Source organism: Vitis riparia, chromosome 19, assembly GCF_004353265.1.
Source record: "Vitis riparia cultivar Riparia Gloire de Montpellier isolate 1030 chromosome 19, EGFV_Vit.rip_1.0, whole genome shotgun sequence".
NCBI lineage: Eukaryota > Viridiplantae > Streptophyta > Magnoliopsida > Vitales > Vitaceae > Vitis > Vitis riparia.
Genome location: NC_048449.1, coordinates 17,272,342 through 17,284,110, shown reverse-complemented (window position 1 = coordinate 17,284,110; position 11,769 = coordinate 17,272,342). Strand labels below are relative to the sequence as shown.

At 40.7% G+C, this 11,769-nt stretch overlaps 1 protein-coding gene across 1 annotated transcript; it reads right to left on the bottom strand.

The window, feature by feature from the left end:
- Positions 1 to 8,133: 8,133 nt before the first annotated feature.
- Positions 8,134 to 8,434, bottom strand: LOC117908269 (60S acidic ribosomal protein P2-like). The gene has a single exon (XM_034821887.1). The coding sequence runs from the start codon at positions 8,425 to 8,427 to the stop codon at positions 8,134 to 8,136; it is 294 nt and encodes a 97-aa protein (XP_034677778.1). The 5' UTR covers positions 8,428 to 8,434.
- Positions 8,435 to 11,769: the final 3,335 nt, after the last annotated feature.

Here is an 11,769-nt window from a genome sequence, read left to right as displayed (position 1 = left end):
CGCCTTAGGGGCAATGACGAAAGTATCTCAACTCTTCCAGCTGCAAAATTAACAACATGCACGTGCCAGTGATTATTCTCGCAAACTGGGATGAACATCTACATAACAATTCAAGAGTTATTAGTTTTTATGTCATTACTTTATAGTCATTCCCAATACCCTTGCATTTATTACTATGGAATTGAACTTTAGCTATGTTCATTTACCATGTCACATGAACTAAGATCATGGCCCAATGTGTCAGGATCCAGATACATAGCGCGTCTTTCCAGGATGACTTGCGTGGTTGCATTAGATTTGAGGTTGCTCAAAACAACCTGTTCAAGGGTGAGGTGAATCAATACAAACATCAACATCTACTCTTCTAGTTTCAGACCAAGTGAATTTAGGATATTAGAGGGCTCATCGAGAATGAAGGCTCAAAAAAGTGTGCGCGAGCTAGTGGTGCTTGTTGTCCATTCATCATGCAAGAGACAATCGCAACAATCTGCCAAAATTGTGTAAAATAACATATTTTACAACCTCCATCAACATTTTATCGATTCATATGACTTATTAATTGTGAATTTAGTAAGGCATAAGGAAAAGTAACCTACCATTGAATTAACCCACCGCCCTACATTTAGACAAGAAAGTTCCTCCCGTGTAATGTACATCCCATACATGTCGCACAAAATCTCACTACAATGACATAAAAGTAAATTTGTCATGATGATGTAGAGTTATTGACCTATAAAATGATTATAAGAATGAGTTTTAGAAATCTTAAGTGTACCTAGGATCACCCATTTCAGCCAAAGCATAATCTGCTACTACCCGATCTGCATGAGGTATTTTTGGGAATTGTTTAACACATTGGGCGACAAACGGACTTTTGCAAGCGGGATGACGCTTGACAATCCTCTTAGCGGTCCGCTTATATCTCTTCATCGATGAAGGTTTAGGGGCTTGGCTGCAACTCCCACCTGCACCTTCACCTTCTTCCGCATCCTTTACTGTCACTACTGTCCCTTCAGCTGGAAGGGATGCCTCTGCTTGAGACTGTGGGACCAGTGGCTCGGAATAAGTGGGAGCTGGTGATGGTCCCATTCCAACTAGCGAATGGGGGTTGGTATGAGGCTGTCTTCTGGTTCAACTTCCTCAGCTGATGGCTACCTCACTGGTGTTGGCCGCATTGGTTGATATTCAGTGTGGTGCTCTGCTGATGGGCAAGGGACAGAAGAATTCCCCTCTGATCCACCGCGCCGGCAACGTAATGCACCCACATCCCGCACCAAAGACAAAGCTAATCTAAGCATAGTCTCTGATGTCTCACTCATGCGGGCTTCAATAACCTGTTATAAAGTGGAACAACAAATATTATAAGCATAGTATTGTATGGAGTCTGTATGGAACAACATGTATGAGTGGTTAGTGGCTATGCAATACCTCTGTAGCATCGTCACCGGCTGTGGAGGTCGAGGCTACTGATGGTACCTGCATGTGAGGTGTGCTTTGTGGCTGCTCCTGTGCCTGCACAATGCACCATCAGTTGAATTAGAGAAGCAACAAATTAGGACTGACTTGAATAAGCTATTGTGGTCATTTAACTAATACGAAAAGCTATGTTCATTTATAGCATACATCCACATGCCCATATCCATCGAAAGTTGATATTTCAGCCGCTAAGCGGTGCTTTATGACATCGTCACTCCATGCGGCAGCAAGCGGCCGGGTCACCTCAACAATAACTGATGGCATATAGAAGAATGCCATATAAAAGAGCTGTACAAGGGTAGTATACAAAACAATAAGCATTAAATTATGGAATTGCAGTAACGATGAGTTTTAAAATAAAATGTAAACAAAGTTGAACCTAATTGCAGAATACTGTGGACCCTTGACTGTACCTGGAGGAATATGAGACAACCTCGGATGTAAGTAGGCTGCTTTTGCCGCCGATATTCCCTAATGCCGTCTTCTAAGTGTTGCAGTAGAAACTTAGCCCAATTCCTTTGGACACCAAGATCAGAATCCCATATGGTGTCCCATAGGTCATGGCTTCCTTCAAGTTTGGAATGAGGTGCCAGTAGAGTGGCACAAGAAAAAATTAAAAATGATTTTAAAAAATCATCACCAACAGGCAGATTGTCAAGGTTTTGCTCCAAAACCCTGAGAGTGTATGTGCGGTTCGAGGGGCCTGTTCTCTTAACAATAACCAAGTCTTCCTCGGAGTTAGGGATGCCCATGACTTGGTTGACATGTTGTTCATTAACATTGACAACACTGCCAGTTGCCATTTTAAGCCTGTGGTAGGTAAAGTCATATTGAGAAATGAGCCACCCGCACAGCTCATATCTCAACTCCCGACAGGAAAATGTTAGCAGGCCCCCAAATCTCATATCTGTGATGGCTTGGTGTTTTTCTGGTGGTAAGCGCGCAATCACAGTGATGAATTTCCTTCCAGAACATCGGGACATTGGGAGCTTTTCCTACAGTTAAAATTAAATATTGGTCAGTGATAGGAAAATAGAATATATGGAAATATGCATTAAAGGTGAAATTGAAGATTGAATGCATTGTTGAATGAAATCCGTGTTGCGACATGTGCCATGTTGCAGGACATGTTCCTTCCTTTCCTCCTTTCTGTTGCCATGCCTAGAATAAGATGACCTTCTCGTTCAGATGGATATAATGGAAGTGCAATTAATTAAACCTGCAAAGTAAGAATTGTTAGCGTACAGTTGTGGCTGGTATTGCACAAGCCATGAAGAAGTGTGGTGAAAAATAAATTTTGTTAGAGTGCATGAAAAATGAAGCAAAGGTTAGGGCAAAAATTGGTTTGATCGCACTCTTCAAACCATGGGGAGTATAAAAGAAAATAGCACGCAAATCAAAGGACAAATATGCAGATAATTAAATGAAACAGGCCAGCTGACACTGATATTAGCAACCAGCCTCTGAAAATGCCACCAAATGATGCCACTCATTCAAAGTATTTATTTTTGGATAATTAAATGATTCCACCAAATGATACATGGGAACACAAACTGCAGTATGGTTAAAATGGCTTAAGCAATGTAATCATAGCAAATACATGGGATTTGAGTAAATACCATTAAAACAAGATGTGGTGCAAACATAGTTCGGACTTTGTGAAAGAACTGAATCAGTAGAGAAATATAATGTAACTCAATGAACATTGCAGGTGAATGGAAAGGCACAAAACATTCAAATAGTAACGATGATTGGGTGACAACCAGTTAGTTGAAATAAAGTAATACAATATCAACATAATGCAATAAGTAGACAGATATGCATTTAGGGCAAAGGATTTTTGTAGGTTTTTCTGTTGTGGTCGGACATATGACAACGAGAGCAATAAACAGTCCGTTTATCTTGAAATTAAGACTCAATGCGCTTCTTCCTTGGCCTTCCGGGAACGCGCTTTGTATGTGGAGGCTTTAGAGAGAAGAACACCTCCCCGGTGATAGATCGAACCAAACCATCATCGTCCACAGTAGGCATGTCATGGGTCTCTATGCCGAAGAAAGAGCCCACATATATCAACTCTTACATTGGGTATTTGTACCAATCATCGACGAAATCAGTAACATTTTGACCAATGGAAATAATGATGGTTGTGGCATGCTCACAAGGGATTCCCAACATTTGCCAACCCCTACAAGTGCATGTACGATTCAGAATGTCTACATTCAACAAGGCTCTCCTGATACATACCCCAAATACTCCATTCTTGAACAGTGTGACTGGATACACCGCACCTTTTGCAATATTTTCCTACACCTTAGCTTCAATTTTTGGCCCTATACACCCTTTCCAATTCTTGGACTCTTCTTCATGCTTCACAAGCATAGAAGCTAACTTGGACATGTGCTCCAATAAAAAGTTACAAATAGAGTGATGTCTTTCAATCCGTAACCAAGCATTAAATGACTCGGCAAGGTTCGTAGTCATTTTATCCCATCTTTGTTTTGGGAATTTTGACATGGCCCAATGGTGTGGCGCATTTTCTTCAACCCATATGGCTAAAGCCTCGTTGTATTTTTTTAGTTCAAACATGGAAACGTTATAATCATGTTCTAACCTTCCATACGCAATGCTATCTAGGAATTGCAATGCATTTTCTTTACCCTTGTTCCCTCGTGTGTTATGCTTGGACAAGAAACTACTAAAATTCTCCTTCAGGTGACGGTAGCAATAAGCATGGTTTTCAATGCCAAACATCTCAGGGACACTATGAAGCAAAGCAGGATGTCTATCTGAGATAATAATAACTTCTTTCTTTCCCACAACTATCTTCAGTTTTTCCAAGAACCATAACCAATCTTCATAATTTTCTGAGCTCATCACTCCAAAGGCTAAGGGGAACATGGAGTCATTAGCATCGTAGGCGGTGGCTGAAAATAGAGCACCGCCTTAAGGCCCACTCATATGGGTCAAATCAATTGCAATGATTGGTCAACACCCCCTTACAAACCCTTTGATAGATATTGAATGAGCAACAAAAAGCTTCTCAAAATGGTCGTCATCGGAATAACTCAACTCAACACTCGATCCCGGATTTGTTGCAAGCATTTTTTCACACATCCATGGCAACAATTTGTAATAATTCTTGGGTTTCCATAAATGCGCTCCTTAGCCTTCTCCTTCATTTGCCATGCTTGTAGGTAAGTTAACTGGATGCCATGTTGCCTTACAAAGTCCTTACAAATTTGGCGTGGTTGGTATTCAGGAGTAGATCGAATGACATCATCAATGACCAATGATGCACGCGTGGATCTCACTAAAGGCTGAGACAAGACAACATCTTCCAAGCAATGGTTTTGCACATTTCGGAATGTGTGTACTTGAACAATGTTTGAATCCCCTATTGCACGCGCAGTGATTTTCCAAGGACAATCTTCAATTGTGCATACTACGGTCATGTGTTTTGGACTATTCCTTTTGTAAGAATATCGAAATTTTCCAGCCAAAGACATCAATTAGATTACATCTCGAAACTCTGACGCATTTGGGAAGGTATGTCCACTACCTACAATTGAATGTTCGAACCGGCTTGGTTGAAGTTGAACGGTATTTGTCATAGCACATCTTTAGGAAAACCCAAATGACTGAATTGTGGGCGACTCATTAGAGATGTGTAATGGGGGCTCGCCAATAGAGGAAACATGAGCTGAGTTTGAAGCAACAATGGGGGTTAGGCCACTGTAAAAAACATAAGGAAAGAATTTGATCATCCATCAATCTAAGTGTGAAAAGCGATTATACAAAAGGGAACATTATTGTGGAAGGACATTAGGTACCTAATAGGGCAAATGAGGTCATCACCACATTCAATACATTGGGAGATGTAGACATGACAAAACATGTCGTTGAATTTGAACATATTGACTATGTCGCCATCATTATGCAGTGGCAATAGACATGATGGGTCAAACTTGACTGCGAATTCCAATTTAATGGAATTGGAATCCAAGTTCAGTTCACCACATACTTTTGAAACGAATTCAGATTGTGAGATATTCTTGCTAACAACACTGCAATTGGTCCGACCTCCATTATATTTGACGGACCCAACAGCAGTCTTAACAAGCTCACCACCTTCATGAATGTAACAAAACATCTCCTCTTCCATTTCCTTATTGACATAAAGATTTGTTAAAAACAATACAACAACGAAAGATTGAGGAATTATGCATGTTGATTCCATAGACTTTAAGGTTCAAACATGCTAATTGGCTGATGCACACAATTAAGGTTCAAACATGCTAATTGGCCGATGCACACAAGTAGTGTGCAAGTCCAACTACGGTAGTACCTAAGGATATCTAACCTAGTACTTAAAGATTACTAAGGTTAGACCTAAGGTTAATTAAGATAGTACCTATGGTACAGTCTTAAGTAAAGGTAAGGGGAACCAAATGAGTAGAGTAGTCAAACACATAATGTCATGATAGCTTGTATGTGGAAGTGAATACAATTTAATTTATGCATGACTTGAAAACAGCCTGTAGGTCCTATGTTTGACAAACTGAACCCCATTGGGTTAACAATAAAGACAACTTTTATTCACATATGAATTATTGAATATTAAAAAATGAAGTTTCCAGTCGTCACACAGCTTGTACCCAAGGTTGGCTCAGATAGTACCTAATGTTGACTAATGCAGTACATACAGTCGATTAAGGTCATACATTCAGGAATAATGAGGTAGTACATAAGCTTAACTTACTAGTACAATAAGGTTAACCAACTGATCACCAAAACAAACAATATATAGATAAAAATGCATTTCATCCATTCTGACGAGCATTCCCTATTTTCTATTTATGTTATGAAGGGAATTAAACCAATGCTTGGATACCAATAGTTCCTATATAGCCTTTCCTATTACCATCTTCTAAAACGGATCTCTGAATCAATATCAATTACTAATCAACAAGAACATTAACATATAGTAACCATACATATGTTACTATATGTTTGAAGAAATGGGACGTGATTTGAAACAATACATATAAAACAAAAACAAAAAAACACAACGAAAACTTTAGCACCCATCAACCATCAATATCCCAAAAACCCAAAAAACTGAGTAATTTGGAACAACTTTCCCATCTAAAAATCACCATTTCTTAAGAACTTTTTCGCTCTCAAAATGAAAACTTCATCCCGAAAAAATGTTCCCTTTTGGTCATCCACTGCATAGCTCAATCCAAAAACACAATCCAATAATGGGTTTCACTAAAAATGCATTGTTTCCCAATACCCAAAAACACCACTGGGAAAAAAAAAATTCATTTTTCGCTAATCAATTCAAAATATATTTTTCTCAGTTCTAAACCAAAACCAAAACAAATGCCTTTTTCAACGAAACAATTCCCAACCCATATTCTTGCCTTCGCTTTATATCAAAACAACAGAGTTGCGATAATTTGTCAATCCAAATAAAACAGTACAAAATCAGATTTGAAAAAGACGATGATGATTCATTACCAACAGATTTAAAATTTCAGTACCAACTCCTAAATGCCAACATTTGAGCCACGCCTGGTTCAGAAAAAACCCACACAAACAGCAGATTTTCATGAATGAGAATGCGAATGCAAAACACGGAACGAATGGCTTACCTCAACAGAGAAAATCTAAGATGTGACAAATCGGATTAAGGCCTTCTCAACTGAAATCTGCTTCGCCTCGGTGACGGAGTGAAGAAATATGAGAGGAATGGGTATCAAATGAGAGAGAGGGAAGAAAGAACCCTCGGCTACACTATTTTTATGGGATTTTCTGCTTCGCCTTGGTAACCGAGTGAAGACAGATGAGAGGAATGGGTGCCAAAATGAGAGAGAGGGAAGAAAGAACGGTCGATCGGCTAGGGTTTTCTTATGGGAACCTCTGCTTCGCCTTGGTGACGGACTGCAAAAAGATGAGAGGAATGGGTACCAAATGAGAGAAAGGGAGGATGAACGGTCGGTCGCCCAGGGTGTTTTTGTGGGAAGCTCAATATTTGATTTTGCACAAGACAACCGGTTCAGTTTCAGCCCGTGCTGAGATGGGCTGCTGACGTGGATACCTAGAGGGGCAATTTCGGTAGAAAAAACACAACCGGCTCAGAGTGCATGAATCTGATATAAGTTTCCACATTAACAGATGTTTTTCAACTTTCACAAACCTGGGTTCCAAAAACAATATTATTACCATATTGGCCCATGAAAACACAACTTTCCCCATAATCAATTGATGACTGAGCAACACCTACTTCCCCATATGTCATCTGTTGGTACTATCCAACCATTCCATTGACTCGAATTCACATACCCAAACACTTGCAATCACGGGAGGTCTCAATTGGGTGCACAAAATTACCATGCAATATTCCAACTTCATGATGATCAGGTAATGCACTCATTAGCCTCACCGAAGCGAGGTGTTCGCACTCGACGCCCATTGCCTTGGCCGCCTCCACGCACTAGGCGACGGCGAGAGTGGCGACGGAGGTGACCGCCATGTCGGTCTTCGCCATCTGCTCATCGTTTCCGACTCTGAATGAGGCAGCTATGCCGGCTGCTATTGTGGCGATGGCAGTCGCCACTCCTGCGACAGAAAAGTAGTGTGGAGCTGGGCATTCTAGGCTCTAGTCTCTTCTTTCTTAGGCTCAACAACAGTAGGTGCAACAGCACCAGCACCAGGTGCAGCAACTGCAACAGTAACACCACCTCCAGATGGCATAGAAGCTAACATTTTCCCTTCCGATGCAATTAGCTCTGTGATATCCTTTCCCTTGACCTCAACCAAGAGCAACTCAATCCTATCATCATCAGCTTCAGCCCCAACAGATCCAAGAATATCCTTCAAATCCTCGGCAGAAGGGCAGGTGTTGCCTCCCAACACAGCAAGCAAGTGTGCAGTGATCACCTTCATTGATGTGAACGGCAACTCTCAGGCTCCTGTGCTGCTAGGGTCTTACAGAGGATGAAAGATATTAAGAGGAGTAATTGCTGAATTATATTCTTGCTATTAAACACATTGAATGGGGTTTATATAACATAAACATCCCAAACGGTTACAGAAATATCCCACAAAACGTGGTCAAGTCAATTACAATGAAAACAAACATTTGAATACATTTGAATACATCAGAAGTAATCTGTTACAACAAAAAACTAACAGCTAAAGAATAGCTCCTATGATTGGGCTTCAATACGCCCTCGCAAGATGGCAATTCCATCTGAAATGCCAATCTTGGAGCGAATAAAAAGGAACCGACCTTTGGAAAGAGGTTTAGTAAGGACATCATCCAACTGAGAGTGAGTGTTAATATGAGAAACTTTAAGAGAACCATCAGCAACTTTTTCCTGAACAAAATGGTAATCCAAAGCGATGTGCTTCATTCGACTGTGGAATAGCGGATTTACACACAAATAAGTGGCACTTAAATTATCACAAGAAATAGTAGGAGATTGTTGAAGAGTGATACCAAGCTCAGAAATGAGATGAGAAACCCAAGTGACTTCAGCAGCGGTAGAACCGACAGCCCGATACTCGGCCTCTGTTGAAGAACGAGCTACTATCTTCTGTTTCTTTGAACACCAAGAGATTGGATTGCCACCAAGAAAAAGAACAAAAGCAGTGGCAGACTTGTAAGAATCTTGGTCGCCAGCCCAATCAGCATCGGAATAAGCTCGAAGATCAAGAGGTGGAGTGACATCTGAATAAGCTTGAAGATGGAGAGGTTGTGGTCGTCGGAAAGTGAGACCAAAATGTATTGTATGTTTGAGGAAACGAAGCAACCTCTTAGCTGCAGTCCAATGAGTTTGAGTGGGGGCATGCATGAATTAGGCAAGTTTGTTGATGGCGAAAGCAATATCAGGACGAGTGAGCTGGAGATATTGAAGTCCACCAACCAAGCTCCGAAATTGAGTAGCATTAGCTGGAGGAGAACCATCATTGAGAGTTAGATGGCCAGTTGAAGACATTGGGGTGGAAGAATTCTTTATGCCTTCCAAATGAAACTTTGCCAACAAGTCACGAACATATTTATGTTGAGATAAAAACATGCCATCAGAAGTGGAAATGGCCTCAACTCCCAAGAAGTAGCTCAAATGACCAAGATCCTTTAGGGAGAAACGATAAGCAAGAGCATCAACGAACTTCCGAATGGACTGAGAACAATTTTCTGTTACAAGTAAATCATCCACATATACCAGAAAATAAATTGTGACTGACCGACATTGATAGATGAATACTGGAGTATCATATTTAGAATTGGCAAACCCAAAGTTGAGGAGAAATGTCTTTAACTCTGTGTACCAAACTCGAGGGGCTTGTTTCAAACCATAAAGAGCCTTTTGCAAGTGGCAAACATGAGTAGGATTATCCTTATCAACATACCCAGGTGGTTGAGCCATGTAAACATCCTCAATTAAATTTCCATGAAGAAAGCATTATTAACATCAAGTTGTGAAATAGGCCAACCGTTACTCAAGGCAATGGATAGAACAACTCGAATGGTGGTTGGCTCAACAACTGGGCTAAAAGTGTCATGATAATCGACCTCAGGGCGTTGATGGAATCCTTTGGCAACCAAACGGGCTTTGTATCGAGAAATAGAACCATCTGGATTTCGTTTGATACGAAACACCCATTTACACCCCACAATGTTATGGTTCGAAGGAGGAGGTACAAGAACCCATGTACGATTGCGAGCAAGAGCAACAAGCTCATCATTGATGGCAGCACACCAGTTGGGATCTTGAAGAGCTTGAGAGGCAGTAGTAGGCTCAAGGAACGCAGGAAGCGGATGTTTGGTGACATGAAAACTTGTTTTAAAGCTAGAAAACTGTTTGGGACAATGGATATTATTTTGAGAACGGGTTACAATTCGATGAGATGGCTCGAGTGGAGGATTGGACCCTTGGGTTTGGGTAGGTGGTGACAAGGACAAAGATGGAGAGGAAGTATTAGAGGAGTCAGAAGACAAAGGGGGAGGGGAAGAGGAGAGATCATACCTTGGAGTAGCATCACACACCGAGAGAGAAGCTGAAGTCATAGTAGATGGACTGGAACTAGCAGGAGAACGTGATGAGAGCAGCTCCTGATTAAGCCGTGTGGTAGTGGAAGAAGATCCTTGGTGCGGGAAAGATTCAGAAGAAGTGGGAACCACAAAAAAAAGGTTGGATAGCAGCAAGAGCTGGGGAACACGAAGACCAAGTGGAGACAACTTGGTCAAGATCTGTAGGCAAAGTATTTGAGGCAAGAGGAAATTGATGTTCAATGAATTGGACATGACGAGATATGTACACATGGTTGGAAGACAAGTCTAAACACTTATAAGCATTGTGAGTGTTGGAATATCCTATAAAGACACAGGGCTTAGAGCATTTATCAAGTTTATGATCAGAATTAGGACGCAACCAAGGAAAACATAAGCACCCAAAAGCTTGTAACTTATCATAGTTTGGCAATTGTTGAAAAAGAGACTCAAAAGGTGTTTGATGTTTAAGAACTGGAGTGGGCAAACGATTGATTAGTATGCAGCAGCAAGGAAAACATGAAACCAATATTTTAAAGATAGATAAGCTTTGTGGAGCATGGCTAAACCTGTTTCAACAACGTGACGATGTTTCCTTTCAGCAGAGCCTACATGTTCGGTTGTGTAAGGGGGAGACACTTGATGTTGAATACCTTGTGATACAAAGTAGGATTTAAGACTTTTATATTCAGTGCCACCATCTGTGTAAAGAGTTTCCAATGATGCTTTAAAGTATTTTTCGACCATAGACTTGAATTTGGGAAAAACTGTGTAAACATCAGACTTGTAAGCCATAGGAAATAACCAAACATATTTTGTAAAATAATCGATGAAAATAAGATAGTACCAAAAGCAATCAATTGATTCAATTGGGGAAGGCCCCCATACATATGAATAAACTAAATCAAGAGGACCACGACTTTGAAGTGAAGAAACTCCAAAAGGCAACTTGTGGCTCTTATTACATAAACATGACTCACAAAAGAAACTGTGGAATGACTCAGTGGGATAAATTGGAAGATTATGTTTGCAAATTAAAAACTGAAAAATACGAGATGATGGATGTCCTAAACGATGATGCCAATTGGCAAGTGATGTCTTGACACTAACACAAGCTTGTTTAGGAGAGGTACCCATTGTGTTTCTCTTGTTAGGCCAAGGCCACTCATACACATCATCCTTGCTCCACCCTTGAGTGAGACGCGTCCCCATTTTGAGATCCTTGACAACAA